This window comes from Gadus morhua, chromosome 15 (genome assembly GCF_902167405.1).
Source record: "Gadus morhua chromosome 15, gadMor3.0, whole genome shotgun sequence".
NCBI lineage: Eukaryota > Metazoa > Chordata > Actinopteri > Gadiformes > Gadidae > Gadus > Gadus morhua.
This window is the reverse complement of record NC_044062.1, coordinates 28,078,228-28,100,483: the sequence shown is the minus strand read 5'-3', so window position 1 is coordinate 28,100,483 and position 22,256 is coordinate 28,078,228. Positions and strand designations below refer to the sequence as shown.

Sequence of the window (22,256 nt, the reverse complement as noted above, 5' to 3'; positions counted from 1 at the left end):
ACTCATTTGACTTTTGAACCATAATCTATATTGAACTTGCGGAATCTACAATAACATTTGCGATATTTCAACGACAAGCAGGTGAAAGAGGCATAGTTAGCCGTCTAGCCCCATAGACTCCCATTCAATCTGGACTCGCCCGCGATCACCCCCAGTGGATGTCTCATGGAACTGCAACCAAAATCGGTACAATGGGGCGTATAGGGAGTGCCCAGGCTCTTCGTAGACGGGCTCTGGTGTTACGAGTAGCATATGTGTGTGCGCGAGAATGGCAGTGTGCGTATGCGTGTGTGAGTGACGTCAGCGAGTGAGTGGACGAGCGAGGAGAGCGAGCGGTAGCGCGTGTGTCTAGTGAAGAAGCGAACGAGTCCGGTAGAATAAAGTACCCATCCTGTCAATAATCGGTGGCCGCTTCATTCCGACCTATAAGCAGACAAACTGCCAGTCAAATCACACAAAACAATAGAGACAGGATCACACTCACACAGGCAATTTTTTTCGCGCTTGGCCCACTCTGGATAAATGTTGTTCATATCGCATATGAGGACTTCGACGGCTGCGGAGAAATGCAATCCTCCGTAGCCACGGAGAGCTGTGATCACAGAGAGGGCATCTCGTCACATATTTACGGCATCGATAGGAGGGGGCGCTGTCAGCAGACTATTATTTAGACAAATTATTAGCAAATTTCAATCGGACAATTTGACCGAAGAGTTAGAAAGGGCATATCGCGCTTCTGCCTTCTCACACCGCGAGACAGGTTCGTGGCTTCGGGTATCGCGATTTTCGGTTTGATACGCGTATCGTTACAGCCTTAATAGATATGTGTTCAGCTGTTCTGCCCTTTCTATAAATCATTAAAAAAAACTAGATTATGTTAATTTCCGGAATGTTTGTCGCTAAAATCGAAATCGCAATCAAAATTTGATTAATCGCCGAGCCCTGATGCAGCCCAACCCCAGCACTGGTTTAATCGCTCTGTAAAAAGAGAATGTAGAAAAAAACAACAACATTCAAACACATTTTCATATAGGCCTACTGAGGGACCTTCCAGTCAACCATTTCAACCGGTCTCTGCCTCATATTTAGTCCCCCATATGATATGAAGATAATTTCCTCAAGCCTCCGATTGCATTCTTTCTGTTATCAACCGCTGCAAATCACTGGTACTGGGTCATTGTACTAAGAATGCAGAAGTCCAGCAACTCCAAGCGATTCCTTTCAAAGTACTTCGAAAAGGCTATTCCCAAACTGTTTGCTTTCAGGGCCCTCTCGCAGCACAGAGTCAGCTCAACTTTCTCCAGTTGAATGACAACAAGTCTAAGGTTGTCCTATATCGCCCTGGACTCCATCAATTGTCTCACCAACGGCCTTACACATTCATCCTCTTATGTCAAACCATCTGCCAAAATCTTGGTGGCTGCTTTGATTCAGACATTAAAGAAACCAATATTATTTGGTAAGTTCCAGCTTCTAACAATTTATAATTAGTAAGAAAAATCAACCCTGTGACAAAAATCGAACTACGTATTTTCCGCACTATAAGGCGCACCGGAGTATAAGCCGCAGCAGCTAAATTGAATGATGTGTACATATATAAGCCGCACTGGACTATAAACCGCAGGTGTTTTAATGTTTAATTACCATTAGGGCTGGCCCGAATGCCATTTTTCAGGCTCCGAATACTCGTTGGATTTTTCCGAGCGAATATTCGAATACTCGTTCCAGAAGAAAACGCCATCAAAAACAACATTAATAATCCCTATAAACTCCCTAAACCGATTTTGACAGTATCTGCATATTTTGTTGAAGATTTAATAGCTTTTGAACGTTAATTAGTAGGCCTAAGTAGGTTGAAGTTCCTTAGTTTTTCCCTGTGAAAGCGAACAGCTGTTGTTCTGTTCCAAATCAGCTGTCCTCTGCCGTCTCAGCCCTTACGGGAGCTTTTAAATTCATCCTGGAACGTGCATCTTTTCAGGGAATTTGTACAATAAATCCATAACAAATACCGAATATTGATCGTCTTACGTGTCCATATTATATCAATTATATTGACCGGGTACTCCCAAGACGCTCACGCTCTGCAGCCAGTCACAGTTGATTGGTGCGGCGCTGTACTGCGAACGTAAACAAACAACTAAGCTAAGGTTAGCATTTCGAAAAAAAAAACGAAGCTCAGAATACTGATTTAAGCTTTGAATACAAATTTTCGGAACAAGTATTCGAATAATTCGGACCAGCCCTAATTACCATATGTAAGGGTTCGTGCACAGAAGATTGTCGGGAAAGAGATTGCTGTCTCGCTCTCGTAATGTCTAACTTGCTCTCGATTTAGGAGGTCCCCTAGTGGCCGCTAGCTGTAAAAATCCATAGATTAGCCGCACCGTTATATAAGCCACAGAATCTAAAAATGGGAAAAAAGGCGTGGCTTATAGTCGGTTACGGTAAGTACTTATAAAACTAAGTTTTTTGACAGAAGGAAGACAGTAATTCTATCTTTAAACAAATAGGGTTATAGGACTGTGTTTCCGTTACTGCCAGCTCCTCTGTTTGAGGAGCTTAAAACAAACTCTACCTCTCTGGTAGGTAAAATCGACCTATCCGTATCCATTAGGTCAATCTGCTAGTTATCTGGAGATGAGTCAAACAAAGTGTACTCTACTCTACCTGATATATATTGGTTCCTATATCACATAGGTGCTATTTGGAGGAAGTAAGTGGGTTTCCGATCAACTCTCAACACCGAAGAACCCTTGACATTTTTCCATGAACTCAGGATTCTTAGACCAGACCCACTCCAAACCTATTTTTAAGTTTTAATTTATAAGTGATGTTCCATCCTTTCTGTATTCCCACTCTGCTATTCATGTCGATCCCTCAAAGAAAGCATAATGTTTGATGAGGTTTATGTATAAAAATGTGATTACATTTCTGAAATGAAACATTGGGTCATTCATAGTTTGGCGGCATATCCAATTTCCAAGATATGTTATAAATGTTTAACTTATCATAGGAGAACTAAAGGTAAAAATATTTTGAGATGTTTCGAAATGTGTTACTTTGGTTAGGAAGCTTGTCGGGTAACATCAGTTTGAGGGCTTTCATCGAACCACTGAGTAAAGTGGTTCGGAAGGAGGATCAGAAACGTATTTTTCTCTTGAAAAGAAGTTCTAACAAACTAAGCAGAATGAAAGACAAACCGCAAGTGGTGTTTAACGGGGTCCGAGCAAAATTAAAAGTCAAGAACAAACTAATGGAAGATATATAACATATAATTGTCATATTTAAGGAAAGATGTTCCACTTATAAACCTGAACTGCAGCCTCATTCACATGGTCAAAATGTCTATTGATAAGCACACAACATCCAGAAAACTCAAACACACATTTCTCAAGTGAATTAATGGCTTTCATCAAAGCATATAACAAAAATCGTTGAAATTCTGGGAAAATTAAACATTTGTAGTCAAGAACACTAACGGAAGAAATATCAATATGACAGAGTTCATTATGGAAAAATGATAAATGAGGAAGTTCCCCTTAATGCCATACTCTGTCATGGCAGTCAGATTCTTGGAAACTAATGACCCAGAATGTTGATTGCCTGATGAATTTCAGGTGCTTTTCATTGTTGTGTTTCTTAAATGAGTGGCAATGACAGAATGTCATGTTCAGCTTGTTCATAATGTGATAATCGGGATCTGAACTCTCAACCTCAGGATCACCAGTACACAGCATAAACCCATTGAGCCACTGACATTCCTGAACTGCATAAAGCCTCATTCACATGGTGAAAATGTCAATTGATAAGCACACAACATCAAGAAAACTCCAAGCACACATTTCACAAGAGAATTGAGGGTTTTCTTAAAGAGTACAGGTCTGAAAATTTGCATTGTTAATGGTTTCCACCTAATGATAGCCGTATGGTAGTTATACAACAACAAAATGGTAATATAGGCAAAATGGGTTTAGACTGTGGATGTTTGGCTTTTCTATGAAATTGTGGGAAAAGTAAAACATTTTAGAGCAGAAGATAAGGGGGAAAAAGATGCATCTGATTTTAGAGGTTAATATGATTAAAGAATTTTGAGTCCAGGTCAATCTGGTGAGGAGAAATAAGGCTTTTTAAATAGAGCCACCTTTGGGTGCAGTACAACAACTTTGGTTTATGGGTATTGGGGGGTATTGGTATCCATCCAATAATAGTTGTATATTTTTTTATACAATAACAAAATGGTCATATGAGAAAAATGGGCCAACTGCTCCAACTTTATTGGCCAATTTGCGCATTGAGTAATCAGTGTGCACAGGTTAAACCAGCCATCTCCATACACACTCTGGAAGAGATCTCCTGCATGGCAGCATGCAGGAGAGAGTTGCCATCTAGGGATATGTGGTTTGACATTGCTACAATAAGCAACTACAGATCTTAAAAACACAAAGGCCAGTTTGAATAAATTTAGTCTTCAACTACAATATTAATATCTCTCATCTCTCTTAATTTCATATGACTATGTAAGAGAATTCTCAGAGTTACCACTTCAAAGGGCCAACCAGCTTTGTTTTCAGCTGTGATATAAGGATTGAGCAGGTCAGAGATGTACACAGGTCCTGGACCATGCAAGGCTCTATACGTAAAATAAACAAGTACCTTAAAATAAATCCTGAACTTCATGGGAAACAAATGTGAAGAAGAATGTAATTTGAGTGGTCCAGCTAGACCTTGTCAACAGCCTTCCCGCAGAATTCTCCACCATGTGTAGATTGTCACAGATGCCTTGCTTAGGCAGGGGAAAAGGGGATCGCTGTTCTATCCTGAATTCTATTAAAGCGTGAATGATCACCTCTAGAGCAGGCAGGCATACAGCAAACCTGAGTTTGGCAATGTATCTTAGATAAAAAAAATCTATTAAGGACAACCATTTTACATGTTGATCGAAGTACAAAGCGTCAAATATAACCCAGTGATTTGTATAGTTAGATAGTACTGCTGCAGAAGGAGACCCAATACGCAAGCTTGGACACACTTCTTTCTGAAGCAATGATAAGGAACCAATTCCCTAAGAAAGTAAGACAAATGTGCAAAACAGTCACTCTCACACTTTGTCAATCTCATTAGGACTTAAAAGAGACATACCTGACGATATCCAGGGATATTTACCCTGGATATCGTCAGGGTAGAAGGGATATTTGATACCTTTAAATTTGCTCACAATATGAACTGAGGGCAGCATATACAAGGCTTTTAGGCCCCCCACAGGAAAGAGCAGCCGTTTCAGACATGTGGGGACCAGGTGACACACAACTCCAGTCCAAGAGGCTTACAAACATCAATGTATTATTTGCAAATCAAGTTTTTGATCAGCAAAAAGAAGACAAAAGCTAACCACAAAGTTGAGCTATGTCCAGGATTTTAATCTCCTGCCCCCGTAGTGAGAAACTCTCTCCAACTCAACCGTGGGGAGGATCTGTGTGTCCCCACTGTTTTCGTTGGCTATCATTCATTTAGTATGCATAGCCAATAAGGCTTGCACCTACAATCAACAAGCCAATGAAGCTTGCACCTACAATCATAGAACATGTTTTATAACAATATATCGTTAACACTACGCATACACGTAGGAAACATCTAAGTAGGGATTTGCGGAGGCTGTAGGGGAGGGACATCCGGAAGAGTTTTACAATGAGGCTACCCTGGTGTCTCTCGGCTGTTTTATCATTAAAATAATATAATTATAACACAGAGAACACAACTTCACTCTGAGAAAAACGTAAATAATTTGGACAAACAATGTTTTTTCAGTATGCATTTCATCAGTAATGATGCGTTTATTTGGCATATTCCAATAAGAATAGCGCAGGTGAAAAAGACTGATAGGAGAAGGTTGTGCCCTGCCCCTGACTCTTCAAAATATGAATTAAAAACTGTGTTTGACTGTAATAGGCAAGACATTAAGAGAGCGAGAGATTATCATTTATTATAGATTATCAGGGCGAATTATACCTTTAAAGGAGCTGCCTGTAAAATAAAAAGTGATGGACAACAGAAATAAGTGACTCGTAATAGCAAGGAGTGGTGGGTATGAATGACCATACTCTCAAATGGCTAATCCAGGCAATAGTGCCTATTGTATGGGTTGGGGAAGTACAGACCAAACAAAGCATTGAGGGGAAGAGTTATTAGCCGTCTTTGAGATGTATATTTATATCATTTTCAAAAATTTCCTAGATATTTGGTAGATGTGTCATGGATAATGGGATATGTAATGGTTATTTTAAGCTTCTAGATCCAGTTTTCCAGCACTTAATAAAGTGTAATATTTCAAAAAAGGCAAAGCCATCTGCCTTCTCTTAGTGAGCATGCGCTATGAGAATCAGTTTTCCGAGTTGATTGTCCCTGCCTGTGTAAGAGCCAGTGAGATTTGTATTATGTATTTCTATCTGTCTCTCTAATCTATCAGGTATTCAAATGATGTCTTTACAAATTCCACCAAAGCCATTTATTTTTCTAAAACGACCCAAAACCAATCCTTAGCACGTCCCGCTTCCCCCGTATAATTCCAAGACAAGTAGGCCATATTGCCGTAAATGTAAAGCTATATATATTTGGTCTTTATCGACACTATATCACAATATAACGCCGTGAATAAAGGGATTCATACGGTTCTCTTGTCCGTTCTGTTGTTAGGATATCAGTCCCTCCAGAAAAAAGCGATTATGTGATCGCATAATTCAACGCATAATCAGCGAGTCCGCATATTCATGCGGGGGGCGCATTTTTTTAAATATGCCGCACTTTCACCTCATAAAGCAGCCATTTCCCCCTGTTGCCATGGGATTATCAGGGTATCAGGGTATCTGCAGGTTTCAGCAAGTCAAATTTAAGACTTTTTAAGACCTTTTTAATACCACCTTCAATGAAATTTAAGACCTTAAACCCGTGATGGTGGGGGGGATCCCGCTGTATTACAACCCAAGCATAGCATGTGTGTCACTCAATGAGACTCATTCAAGTTTACTTTCTGTCTGTTTATTGAACATAAAGTGATACTCCAGGGCTCCAGACTAACTTTTTCCTTAGGTGCACTGGTGCGCCCAAGGAATTTTTAATTTGGGTGCACCAGCACGTATTTATGGTGCACCCAAGTTGTGAGTTGTTGAGAGGGAGGGGGGTGGGGGACAGCGTCTGGGCCCCCGGGCAGCTGCACCGGTTGCACCGTCGATATTTACGCCACTGATTAATAATATTTTCACCATTAAATAAATGCCTTCAGTAAGACCTGGGGGGTATACCACGAACCTCGTTGAACATACCCAGGCTTTCTTGGGAAAACCTGGCTCGACAGAGCCGCAACTCGCAATCACAGTTAAATGGTACCACGACGCTCACTTTAGATTAAATTAGTTGAACCAGGTTTTCCGCTTTAGGTTCAATGCGCGTTCACATAAAAGGGGCGTTTCTCGTGTCATTTGACTCACCCTTATGCAAAATAAATCGCGCAAGAGCGGTGTATCTCATCCAAGGCGAGCAATGTATTATTATGAACTCCTACGAGGAATTAAAAGTTCAAATCACAGCCAAGGGGAACACGGTTGCCCATAATATGGCTAGGGTGGCGTGCTGGCAAAAATAGCCGACCGTGTTAATTCGTAAGTGAAAAGATTCTGCATATTGTCTAAAAAATATTATGCATCATCATCCCTTTTACCCCAATATATGTGGGGCCCCATGAATTGCGAGCCCAAGTACCGGGAATGCACTTGATCTCCGACCCAATATCGGACGTGCACGTCAAGTTGCTTGCTTTTAGTGGCGTGGTTCAACGTCTCAAACATCAAAACAAAATCAGCCTTGTTGACGCTGCAGATTAGCTCGTTTCGGATGAAAGGCGCTAGTCCGAAGCGAGTTATATACGCCGTTTTGTCCCTTCCAGCAGTAAAGGTGCTCGCGATTTGAGAGTCAGGGAACATCAAACCGAAGAGATCTCCTATCCCCTCATTCGATTTGTAGGACTGGTGCTTGACCACTGTATTTAGAATCCACAACTGCTCCGCTTTCAGTGTTGGTGGCGCACCAAATGCTACCCTCAGGTCAGTGCTAGCAGCGCGGACCGTCTGCGGCGGTGGCGCCGGGGCAGAGATGCAAAACGTAGAAATGGCTGGGGTCTGTGTGTGGCTCCTGGCAGAGGTTTTATGTTTTTGGCTCTGCATATGGCTGACAACAGCCTTAATCCCCATGGTGCCGAGCTTGAATGTAGGCTACTTTTGCACGGAATGCATCTGGCCTGTTCTGGGTTGGCAACGGACGTCTTCCAGCCAACAGACTTTGAACTTGCATTTACCCATTGTTGCAGACTAGCTAGAAAGCGCGCAGACATCCGTTTATATATGCAGCTAGCAAGAAAGTAGCCTCTCGTACATCTCCTTCTCGAAAAGTTCCGCGAGAAAAAATAAAAATTAAATAGCCCTGCCCTGACAAATTTAAGACCTCAGAGTTATAAATTTAAGACCAGCATATGACATTTTTGACGAATTTAAGACTTTTTAAGGCCTTAAATTTAGAAAAATGAATTTAAGACTTTTTAAGACTTTTAAGACCTCCGCGGACACCCTGATTATGGAGTGACGTAATTACGCGTCGTGAACGCCATGGCAAACCCTGTGACGAAGGCAAGATGAAGCAGTGTCATTTGCCAACAAAGATAAATGCAAAATACCGTGCAAAGCAGTTTCCCGGATTTTTACACGACAGTGGGGGCAAATTAATTTGCACTCTGTGCAACTGCGTGTTGGACCACAGGCGGAAGTCGAAGCTGGAAAACCACTTTGCCGCAGCCAAACACGCAAGGATGGTTAAAGAGATGGACTTTGAGGGAGAGGGGATGGAGGATGAGGAATGATTGGCTAGTGTTAGCGGCTACGCAGTTAGTTTTAATTTTCACAGTGGACTGTTGTAGTTTCATTCTCTTTTAACAATTCTCTTTTGAAAAGCTTCCTCTGTAAAACAGGAACATTTATTTTTTTATAATTTATTCATTCATTTCTACAGAAGTTGAAGCAGATTCTTTTTGTAAAGCTACAGAAGTTGTACTCAATGTTTTGTAAGTTTGAGCCATGTTTTAAGGTCTCAAATAAAAAAAACAAGATGAGAACTTAAATATTCCCAGCACTTTCTGCGATGTGGTATGCTTGTTTATCATAGAAAGTAATAAGAAATTACTCTTTATATTAAGGTAGTAGCCTAGTGAGAACAGGGTGTTGGGGGAATCACTTTTTTCCCCTCTTTTATCAAACCGCAATTTTCGCAGGTTCCCGCATTTTTCGCAAGTTCCCGCATTTTTTGCAAGTTCCCGCAATTTCATCGCATAAAATTGCATAAATAAGCCGCATATTTCATCGCATTTTTGTAGAAAACGTGCTGCATAATCAAGGATTTTTGGCCGCATAAATCACAAAAAAACGCCGCATTTTTCTGGAGGGACTCGGATATGTGCGATCTGTTTGTTGTTGCTTTTGAAATGACAGATGCTTTTGAAAACAGCCGGACTCCGGTGACGGTAGTAAGCTTGATCATCTGCTCATTCCAATCGCTTCTTCCGATAGCTTGTAACCAAAGACGTCTTCTGTTTGCATTAAATGGGGTGCGAGTTGATGGTATCCTGTAAAACTTCTGCGTTTTGTTAGTCTTATTAAAACTGTTTGTGCACAACAAGACATGATTGGGGCTCTTGTCGCTCTTGTCTCTTTCTGCATAACATGCGCTTAGAGCGGGGAGTGACGTAGACTAATAATCCCTCCGACTCCTCTGTTGCTAAGCGACGTCATCGTCTTTGGCAGACTATTTCTTAGCTGATCACACTATGAATGCTGGTAACAAATAAATTGTAAAAAGACACACCGTGTAAATTTGTTTGGCCTAAAGACGTGTCTAGTTCACCGTCATGCAGGCTGTGTTCAGTAAAATAAATAGCGATGTTTTAATAATTTTGATTGATTTCATACAAATCAACAAGCCTCTGTGTGAGTGTATCCGAGGTGCGTGTGGGTTCTTGATTGACCGATTTTCGAATATTATTCAAATACTTCTCAGCGAATATTGAATAGTATTTTTGCCAGAAATGCACATCCCCAGTACTTACCATTGTACATAGGCTAAGTGGCATGCCAGTGGAAAAACGGTAGGTGCCAGTATAAATTGGTAATTACCATTTTACATGAGTGGCATGCCAGTGGAAAAACGGTAGGTGCCAGTATAAACTGGTAATTACCATTTTACATAAGTGGCATGCCAGTGGAAAAACGGTAGTTGCCAGCCAGTATAAACTGGTAATTACCATTTTCACACACACTGTTTCCCTCTGTTTTCCTTTTATTCCTAGTCTGTTTTACATAGTTTTGAATGATGACTATATGCTCTGTAAGGTGACCTTGGGTGTCTTGAAAGGCGCCTCTAAATTAAATGTATTATTATTATTATTATTATTATTATTATTATTTTACATGAGTGGCATGCCAGCGGAAAAACGGTGATTCCAGTAGGAAATGGAACTTCCAATTAACATAATTGGCTCGCCAGCGGAAAAACGGTTGGACTAGCCTTTATGCCATGATACCACTGGATCATGTCGGTATAGTAAGGTTTATGACACTGGATCAGTGTTAAATGATAGGAACCTGTAGACCTACTTAAATTTTTGGGTCAAACACCAATAAGAACAAACTTAATATTTGGCCTATTGAATAGTTATGAGCTGAAGCAGTCATACAGTAGGCTATATAGGCTACGCTACCAGGACACCTTGATAAAACACGAGTGGAAAAATGGATGACTGTCTAGCCATAGGCTACAGTACCTGCCCCATGGTAAATTTAGGGAACTGCCTCTGTAGCCATAACTATAGCTCTAAATCTCTGTTATCGATTAGTCGGACCTGTTTAGGTGGCTAGGCTAACTACCGGCACCGGAGCAAGTCGCATCTGTCATTTCAAAAGCTACAACAAACAGATCGCACATAACCTAACAACAGAACGGACGAGAGAAACGTATAAATCCCTTTATTTACGGCGTTATGTTGTGATATAGTGTCAATAAAGACCAAATATATATAGCTTTACATTTACGGCAATACTTGTCTTGAAATTATACGAAGGAGGCTGGGCGGGCTGGTGTCATATACCATTGTTGGGAACGGCAGTTACCGTTCCTGAACGCTATGCCGTTCCACCTGAACTGCAGTTACCGCTCCTGAACGGCAGTTACCGCTCCTGAACGGCATCTGCCGTTCCGGAACGGCATGTGCCATGGTATGTCAGTGGTCGCGGCGGCACATGTCACAGGCCAATGAACGATCTCGGCGCTACTGGAGATCTGTGTCACCCAAACTGAATTTGTCACACACCCTTTTTCCCCACTTTGTCACAGTATTGGCACATCCTCTGTCCCGTTTCATCCATCTCTGTAGATTTATTTGTAAAGATGAACTTACTTGCAATAACTTGTAAATTCCTTTTTCCTTTTTTACTGCCGGGGTCTTTTCTTTCCTCACTACCAACACTGCTCTCACACACATTAAAAACCTCAACCACTAATAACAACAGGCTGGTAAACAGGTATTATACCTGATCTTCATTTCCTTTTCTGGCTCTCAGTCATCAGAATAGTGATTGTTTGTATTTTGTCTGTATGCTCTTGTCTTTTATAGCACAAGTGTTACTGTGCAATTTCATTGACACTTTGCAGAGTGTAAAAAGCTCCTTTTAAGCCCTATGTTTTAACTTCACTTCAGTGGGTCATGTTTCCAATTAGAGCCACTCTATAACTTCCAGCTTGGCTCGAACCTTTCATGACCTCCCCTATCACCTAAAATATAATCTTCTCACAGGTTTATCCTTTCCACTACATAAGGCTGTCCCGCGCGGTGCTCCTTGTCTGGTGTGTGAGCCGCTTCATAGTGAAGTTCTGCCTTCACCAAGCCGTAAACATACCTTCTAACCAATTGAACCATTTCAGAACATAAGTGGGGGAAAAAACACAACCATAGAACTGCCAGTCCGGATTTTAAGGTGCTACTGTTTACCTAGCCTTGCATGAATTAGCACCATCCTACCTGATGGTCCTTCAATCGAAGGACCATCTTCAATCGAGCCCCCCATCTTTGGAATGGTCTACCATCTGTAATCAGGGAAACTGACTCTACTCAGATATTCAAAGACAAGCTGAAAACCTACCTACTATTTTACTCTTTTATTTGGCCTAGAGGCGCACTAAGCGGGGCCTGCCCGTAATTCCGACGCCTCATTGTTCCGACGTCTCAATGTTCCGAAATATTTCCCATTAGATCGACATGCCACTATTCCGACGGTTCAATGTTCCGAAAACGAAATCCGAAGGTCCGTTAGTCCGACTTTTCAAAAAGAAGGCGCATTAGGCCGACGGTTCAATATGCCGAATAGGAAAAATAGTTTTATACCTCGCTCGCTCCCTCTCTCTCTCTCACTCTGTGTGTGTGTGTGTGTGTGTGTGTGTGTGTGTGTGTGTGTGTGTGTGTGTGTGTGTGTGTGTGTGTGTGTGTGTGTGTGTGTGTGTGTGTGTGTGTGTGTGTGTGTGTGTGTGTGTGTTCGTGCCCGTGTTGAGAATTAGACCTCCGCTCTCTGTCCATGGTGCTGCAACACCGTGTCGAAATGAAGTAAGCGTTGTCTTTTTGCCCTCCAAAATTCATCGTGAACGTGATATGTAGGCCTAGGTTGTATTTTGGAGACAGAGACAGAGTGAGAGTGAGAGTGAGAGAGAGAGGGAGAGGGAGAGGGAGCGAGCGAGGTATAAAACTATTTTTCCTATTCGGCATATTGAACCGTCGGCCTAATGCGCCTCCAGTTCGAAAAGTCGGACTAACGGACCTTCGGACCAAGGGGTTTCGTTTTCGGAACATTGAACCGTCGGAATAGTGGCATGTCGATCTAATGGGAAATATTTCGGAACATTGAGACGTCGGAACAATGAGGCGTCGGAATTACGGCATGGCACCCACTAAGCTGCTGTTGCACTGGGTTTGCCGAGATTGCTGCAGATGACTCGCACTATATTAGTGGTTGAAAACATTTTTTATTGCACCCTGACTGGATGCCTGGAATTCCCAGAAGGTAACCAGCCTGCTCACCGTCCACCACCCTATCACCAAGACAACAGAATTGCCTTGGTGTATGTCAATTATTTCACCCATTGCACTCCTCACCATCCCAGGAAGGAGGGTGCAACCACTCCTAGGTGGATGTCATGAATATATGGCCTGTGAAGCCCTGAGACTGTAACTGTGATTAAGGGCTACATACAAATACCTTTAATTGAAATGAGTATGGTGGCGCAGCACCACTATAGCATTGTTTGAGGAGATCCCTGATACAGGTAAAACCCAATTTAACGCCTTTGTTTGGCTCCACAAAATGATGACCTCGTTATTATAGTATAAACATATAATTCTGGGAGTGCGTTAATCATGATTTTCCCACATTGACTGCTCGTTGACTGCTCAGTGAATGACCTGGGATGGGAAGCCTATTATTTGTATCAATCTGACCTCATGTGGCGACAGAGATAGCCAGAAGAGCTCTGTGATTAATTAACAACACACCCATAAACAAGCTTTGTAGAATACTTTAGATTTAGCCGAAGCCTGTGATTAATATGAAACAACAAAGGGCTTTTTATTTTTAATTGGCTTATTGCTGACAAATCTTCTTGTAAGCTTCTTCTTACAAAGGGCGCCGCAGGAAGGCATTCTAATATTTCGCTATCAAAACTACACCCGACTATAGATTAGACACAGACGTTTCATTAGTTTTTTAGGCAGTTCTGTGCAGAAATCGCCCCTCTAATCGGGGTCCATGGTCGCACCACGTTACATCCATATAGGCACTATGTCAAACCGTGCTATATCGCGGTTTACTTGTTTAAGTCTATTTTCTTTTAATTACTGGCACCCATGCCATTTCGAAAATAATTACGTTGCACTATGTATTGGAATTTGTATGCATTGGTAAGGATTAGGCATTCTTTTTGGAACATTGGGTAATCGGTTAACAATTTTGAGAGGATACACGTTTGAATCTATCACCTCTGAGGACCCTCTTTTAATATCACTATGGTCATCTGGTTGCATTTTATTTGTATCAATTTGGGAATTCAAACACAGACGCACGTACGCAATGTCGGCCTAGTATGGGGTCGATTAATGTGGCGTAAATTAAGCTGAAGGATATGCCAGTTTGTGGGTCAAAAGAATGTTTTCCCTATCGCTAGCCCTGATATTAGCAGGTAAACTGATCAAATGTTTACACTTGGGTAGCAAAATACCATAGCCGTCTAAAAAATTGTCTAAAGAGGAACTGGTCTTTTTTTTTTTTTTAAGCAGCTGCCACAATCACTAGGCCTGAATAACTGCTGCCACGAGACCGGATGCACTTTGTCAGCATAACACCATTGGGGATTCCCATGGTTTTATGGACACTGGCATAGACCATCCCTACAACACCCCACTTCTCCCCCTAGTTTCTCCACATAAACCCTTCCTTAAAGGGCTCATGTCATGCCACCAGGTGTGCCACCAGTTAATCACACCCACACTTGGTGGCATGGGCCCTTTAAATATTTGATGTTTTAAAGCTGCTGAATAGTTCTTAGATTGTATCTTGTTCAAATGTAATGGTTTAGTTTATTCCAAGGTGGAACGTCAAAACTCTCGCTAATCAGATGAAAGCATCCTTCTTCCTTGCTATCACCCTGTGGGAGATATCAGCAATTAGATAGTACGTCTATGTCTTCTGCCTATTTGTTGGTTTCCTTATGTTTAAGTTCTTGTTTCTGTTGATTCCATTCATCTGCTCTGACCCAAGTAATGTTTTGTTCCCTCTGCAATGGTTTTCAAATCCTGCAACTACTGACATCTACATTAAAGACTGTATTTACCCACTCATATATACACAGACATTATATGCTGCAGCAGGTAGTGTAATCAGGCTTCTCTGAGCAGTAGCAGCTTAGATAAACAATAGATAACACACACACACACACACACACACACACACACACACACACACACACACACACACACACACACACACACACACACACACACACACACACACACACACACACGTGTTTCATTGCAGGTATAAAGGATCTGCTCTTACTTCAAACTATGCATGAATAATCTATACGCTTGGGTCACTTTTTGAATTTTCTGTTAATCATCTAGAGATATATATATATATATATATATATATATATATATATACATACATATATACATACACACATACATACATACATACATACATACATAACACATTTACACAAGATAAGTATCTAGATTCAACAACGGTTCTAGAATTTAGAATGTCTCTCGATACAATAAGCAATGTGTTCAAGCCGAGACCCATGCAGTGTTGTGTGACACCTCGCTAGGCTCTCAGAGGACTCCAAGTCCCAGAGAGATTAATATATATACTAATATACCTATATCTTCATGTATCATCCAATGGGACGTGTACGGGCTCTGAGCAGCAACACGGCTCTGAAACGGAGATGTGTGATTTGGGCTTGAGCTTTTTTTACACTTAGGGGCATTTTTGAAAGATCCCCGCTGATATGTGCAAACACTAACAGGTTGCAGGTTTGAGAACCACATACTGTACATGGTTTGAACAATCTCCAAGAATGGGAGACGTAGACTGTGGTCTACCTGTTTTCATTGCTAAAGATAATGCTGCAAATCATGTTTAATAATCATATGGCTTGTCGATCAGAACCTATCATGAGATTTATGTTGCTGATACTCCGCAACCTTCAGGTAGTTGCAGTAAAATCATAAATAAAAGTAAACATACCGTAACTGTGGCTAATACATTATTTGTTTTACCATGTTTCAAACCTAACAATTTCTCCCCATAATGACTAATGATTTCCCAAGTAATTGCCCAACAATAACCAAAAAACCTTATTACCAAATACATTCCTATTCTCCAACGCTTCGGAATAGAGGCGGTCAATGTGAAGTGAATTCACAATGTTCAAGCCCTATTGCAATGGTTTTGCGTGGAAATATTTCAAAACAATTAGCATTTTACATATTTCCAAGGCCATAGAAATAAACCCGCTCTTTACAACGTGCGGACGTTCTTTATCACTTAAAACAGCACAGTGCAACAGATTGCAGTTGTTCACTGCTTTAGTCTGCTCTCACTAGATATGGTCTACTTTTTTGAATTTAAAAAATATATATTGTCGCTGTGATCATGGAATAATAATAGTTTTTCTGAGGCAATAATATGTAACGTATGTGTTGAGAAGGGATACAATACAATGAACATAAGAAATATGATCATGACTCAAAATGTGAATTTGATCAGAGGAAGGAAGTCGCTTTCGTGATGAGAGTTTTCGAGGCCATAATGTGCTATAAACCATTATGCTTGTTGAACCAACCGATTTACGGGCATTGCACAATGGACATACTACACGCCTTACCAACTATCAACTTAGATATAGAGAGGTAATTTGAAATTGACTTTGAACAATATGAGGCTATACAGTGTGCCAATGACACAGACACACACAGCAAACCACTTTAACTAAATATTAAATAGAGTAAAGTAGAGAGGGTTTGAATGCCTACAAATTATTATCTTCTCATTTGGAAAGTAAAGCTGTAGACAGTTAAGGTAAAGCAGTTCAAATCTTGGCAACCAACGTGGTTATTTTGGGATTACATTGGAGCTATGGAAAAAGTTAAGCCGTAACTCTGTTTAATGTTCTGTAAAAACTATTCCGGACTAGTACAAAATAAATATTAACGAGATCATACTAAGCTATGTGTTAGCAGACTTGATGTTACCATAACCATTGTTGCTTTTGTCAGTCATTATGACGACAACTGGTCCAACAACAATAAGCCAAGAAATGTTCCATTCTGTGTGTGTGTGTGTGTGTGTGTGTGTGTGTGTGTGTGTGTGTGTGTGTGTGTGTGTGTGTGTGTGTGTGTGTGTGTGTGTGTGTGTGTGTGTGTGTGTGTGTGTGTGTGTGTGTGTGTGTGTGTGTGTGCGCGTGTGTTAGCAACTGGTGAATCTGAATTGACATGCTTTCCTGTTTTTGTCTAACCTCCCCACACGCACGTGTGTGCCTGTGTGTTGGCACACACACTATCACTCTCACACACACACACACACACACGGAACAAATACATTTAGCTGTAAGCAGTTAAAAAAGGGTGGTGTTGACCTAATCAGTGGGTGGCACTTGAGATCATTTATGGCTAGTTGGATAGCGTACTGCCTCTCTTGTAAATCCTTGGTGTTCTGAGGGTAAAGACTTTCTCAACTAGCTTCAGGTTGAACTTGTAATGCCTGAGACCTGGAGGCCCAGTTAAAACAACCCCGCCCCTGGGCACATGAGCCCTCGCACATGACACCAAGATATCCACACTTTTGGAAACATGTAACACTGGCAAGAGAAGAGGAGGAAAACAAAAGCACATTCAACGTAAGACCATATCAGCAATGACCTTAACCCATACAGCAAATTGTAATTGTTTTGTTCTTTGTCATGGACTTTCCCTTAAATTAGGGCTTATCGGAAATATAGATGTACCCATAAAGGTACATTTGTTTAACTGTTAAAGGCACAGTCTGCTCTTTTGAATTGAAATAGGCAGCAGATGCTGAAGAGAACATGACAAAAATGAATTGACACTCAGTGTGATCATTTTTTGAATTGACAGTGTGGTCATATTTTGTGTTTCATCTCTGGTGTTCTCATCGGCTGAGATCAACCAGCACACATTTCCCACAGAAATCGTACACTAAAACCGGGGAGATGTCATCCTGATCACTTCTCACATCAAGTCAAGAAATGTCTCACTGGCTTAGCAACATACCAGGATATCTCTCTCTCTCTCTCTCTCTCTCTCTCTCTCTCTCTCTCTCTCTCTCTCTCTCTCTCTCTCTCTCTCTCTCTCTCTCTCTCTCTCTCTCTCTCTCTCTCTCTCTCTCTCTCTCTCTCTACATATTTTGAGTATGAACAAGGCTGATTGCAATGTATCATGATAGACATGATAGAACAAAAGCAGGAGGCAGAACCCTGAAATATGACGTGTGTGTGTGTGTGTGTGTGTGTGTGTGTGTGTGTGTGTGTGTGTGTGTGTGTGTGTGTGTGTGTGTGTGTGTGTGTGTGTGTGTGTGTGTGTAAACACAGGCGTTTCACATAAATGGACTGCACCTTTTTGAACTACAATATTTGAATATTGAACGTTCTTGCCTGGTCTGAGTGTATCAATGTAGTTACATTATAAAACCATGTCCAGTCTTACCTGTCAGAAGCACTGCAGGTAGGATCATACAGTAGAAGAAGCCTATGACCAGCTGGAGCTCCATGTTGAGGAGCCGTGCTTCGGCACAGAGCCGTCACGAAGCCTTCAGAGGCGGACCAACAACTCGTTACACACTGCGGGCCAATCCTCCAATAAACCGTACAATAATATGTAGTGCACTACATGTTTAAAAATAAAACATCAATCGTCGGTTCAACTAGTTGATAAACAGTCCGGCTGAACGATAACACATTTACTCCCCGGTGCGGTCATCGTAGATCGGAACTGCGTAAAAAGTTTGTGTAAAAAGTTGGAAGTGTTCAATACACTTCTTCCTTTGGTGTCACTTGAGCTAGAACCATTCTTTGAAATAAAACTAAGCAGCTCAATTTATATGCTTTAGATTTTAAAACCAAGTTAGTCCGTGGGTCCGCCCCAGCCTGAGCCTGCCTGCATGTGTGTGCGTGTGTGTGTTCTCCTCAAGGCGTTCCTCCTCGGTGATGTTCCAGAGTGGAAACTATGATTCAACAAGCCCTCTATGTGCTGCTGCTGCGGACCTTCTCTCTGTGACACCCTGCTATACTGACGCGATGCCACCTCCCTGCTGCTGCACAAACACTACAGAAACACTGTTTTTGTAGCAGACCCATTGTATGAAAGGGATTTTCTTCACATATTGACTCAAAGGAGCATAGTAGGCAACACGTGTATAAAAGTAATCCTAGTATTCCTATGGTGTGTGTGTGTGTGTGTGTGTGTGTGTGTGTGTGTGTGTGTGTGTGTGTGTGTGTGTGTGTGTGTGTGTGTGTGGTGTCAGGAAAGAGCTACAGATTACGTGTGCATAGGCCTACTTAGTTCACCGGTATGGTTGGAGCCTGTAACCCACAGTCAGTATACCACCAATAACACTGGGGCGTCCTGTAACCTACAGCTCGCCAGTATTAACCACCACTGGGACGTCTGAGAAGAGAGGGATGACTTGAAACTATGAATCTGTGGATTTGTGGAACGATACAAACTAGAAAATGCATTTCCTGCAGAAAATACGGTGAGCGCTGTAGTAGCCTATAAACCGAGGTTGAAAATATTTTTTAATAAGGCCACATAGATTAACGGCCCACTATGCAGGATCGGCCATTTCTTCGCTGTTTTCTTCGGTTTGCGCTCACACTTTTCTCTACACAGCTCCCCCTACGCTTCAGAGTAGATATTTTACAACACTGTCGTAACAACTCGTTGACGACCCTACCCCATCAACTTCTACGTAAGCTAGCCATGTGTATTTGTTTTCAAAGAAGCCGGCGAATGCTTGGAGCCATATCCGAGGTTGATGTTCGCTGTTCATTAAGGGTAGACAAGGTTATACATTTTGAAATGGTGTATTTGTGTTACAATAAACATGAACCCATCTTTTTTTATAGTTGATGGGGAGATGTTATATCCTAGATTAGAATTGGTTTATATTTGGTTGTTGAACCGAACGATCTGTATAAGATTGGCCAACATAATTGGCTACATAACGAAAGCATTAACAATTTGCGCAGCAATCGTACATTTATGTATCTGCTCAACTTGTGTAGGCAGGGAGATGGATTCAGACATCGAGAGGGTATGCTGTCGCCAGTCCCGGCAGGACAGTTATAATAGCCAGATGCAGTTTCTGGAAGATTAGGGACACATTTGTTTACGTGTAAAGGTTTGCAAATACAAAAATTGTAAATAATTATTATTGTATATGGTTTTAAAATATGTCCCCTTTAGATAACAGATGTTATCACCACCTGTCCTTCATTTGTTCAATACTACACACTTTTTGGTTAAAATATTTATTTTGGAAATTGAAAAAAATTCAAGTAACAGCTATTGTGTAGCATCCTCTTGAGGGTTCTCTTGATTTCATCGTGACATTTGTACCGCACAAGTTCGGATGTGGGTGGTGGCTGTACCGGGGCAAGCAGGCCAAGCCGTCTTGGGTCATCAAGCCTCCTAACGATAACTCATAACAATGCTGTTTTCCAACGCTTGTAACTAAGAAAAAATACAACGCAATCTTTTTACAAACATGTTTACACCATGGACACGCGGGGAACTACACCAAAGGTATAACATTGCTAAATCTATAATGGAGGTTCACGTCTCGTGAAATTCTGTTACCGACGAATATGTGCTAACTAGCAGCTCTGGAGCAGGGTACTACATTATATGTCCAGCCATACATATCACATGATAAAGGCTACACTCTCAGCAAAATCTGAGGCATTCGATAGTGATCTAAACAAACAACAACCTTGATTCGGGGATTTAGCCTGTATCTGGGGGAAGAGACTGACGAACAGCAAAACAACCATGGAAACGATAGTTACGTATTGTAACTCTAGATTCTATGAGTATAGGCGCAGCCTTTTAAGTCTATCGCTATTGGGTTATCCCTAGGCGTGAGCCGTAGCACTGAAAAAATTGTAATCCCCGCCCACCAACAGCATGGGCCTAAATTACGTCCACGTGCCTCAACGACGTCCGCATTTCGCAGATATAGTCGGGCGCCGGCGGACGTTCTGCTCCCAATAAACAGATTTGCCTCATCTATTTAAAGGACAATGAGGCCGACACTTAAAAGGCTGCGCCTATACTCTGAGACTCTAGAGTTACAATACGTAACTATCGTTCTATGTCGTATAGGCTTCGCCTTTTAAGGCTATCGCTATTGGGTTAAAGGGCGAAGCACGATATAGTCTATGCCTCATTGGTCCCAATGAGTACCAGAAACACAGCTACATACGCGCTAGCGTCAGACGTAGCATAACATACGTCATGCGTCTAACGGCATGTCATCAACAAGCAGCTCCAATGTGTCTGATAAGACACAAGAGCTCTCAGCATGAATATTTGACTCCTCCTCACATTGTCTAATATGCGAGGGGAATAGTCACACAATCACACTCACTCTGACAAAGCACCTAGAACTGAGTGTGTCATAGAGAGGCGCGACATGTCTCTTAGGTAAAACCTAATAAAAGAGCATGGGGAAGCCCAGGAGGCTGCTGTGCAGATATCCTCCATAGGCATCCCTCTTTGCAGAGCGACAGAGGACGATATTCCTCTGGTCCAGTGAGCTCTGATAGTCTCAGGCGGCTCTGCCCCCGCTGACACATAAGCCTGTGTGATAGCATCACACAGCCAATGCGACAGCCGTTGTTTCGTCAGGGGGAGGCCCTGGGAATGTTCTCTGTAATGCACAAATAACTGTTGAGATTTGCGCAGAGCCTCCGTGCGCTTCACATAACAGGCAAGCGCCGTACGGGACACAAGAGATGGGCTGTTGCCTCCTCCTCAGATTGATGAGGAGGGAGAGAGAAACCATTGAGTGTTATTACTCTTGATCTGAACGAGCTAGTAATACTCTTAGGTGTAAAAGCCGGGTTTGGGCGTAATATGGCCGAACTGCTGTCTCCTTGTATTCTAAGACAAGAAGGGGCTACAGAGAGTGCAGACAGGTCGCTCACTCTCTTAGCTGACGTCAGGGCCAGCAGCAAAGCTGTCTTGGCTGACACAAACTTGAGGGGCACCGGTCAAGAGGCTCAAATGGGGCTTTAACCAGTGTTAAATCCCATTGTGGAATGAGAGAGCGCGTCACGGGTCTCTCTCTACTCACACCTTTTAGGAAGCGCTTCATTAAGGGGTGACTAAAAACAGTTTTATCCCCGAAGCCTTTGTGGCATGATGAAACAGCAGTAGCGTACGTATTAACCGTGCAAAAAGCCAGCCCTCTTTCCATCAGCATCTGGAGGAAAGAGAGCACATGCGGCAAAGGGCAGGAGATGGGATCACAACCCCTCTCCGTGCACCATTTCTGGAAAGCCGCCCATTTAGCCGAGTAACACGCTCTGGTGGAGTC

General features: G+C 42.0%; 1 protein-coding gene across 2 annotated transcripts in view; it reads right to left on the bottom strand.

Annotated features, from left to right (window-relative positions):
* piezo1 (piezo type mechanosensitive ion channel component 1 (Er blood group)) overlaps nucleotides 1-18,953 on the bottom strand; it is an 88,714-nt gene extending 69,761 nt beyond the window's left edge. Inside the window, exon 1 of one of the 2 annotated variants that reach the window (XR_003979631.1) lies at nucleotides 18,362-18,953. Coding sequence is in view for 1 of the 2 variants with exons in the window: in XM_030378828.1 (XP_030234688.1) it covers nucleotides 18,362-18,425 (64 nt within the window). In the remaining variant the exon portion in view is untranslated. The remainder of the gene's footprint in view (nucleotides 1-18,361) is intronic. The other variant, XM_030378828.1, reaches the window with a different exon arrangement.
* Between the last annotated feature and the right edge of the window lie 3,303 nt (nucleotides 18,954-22,256).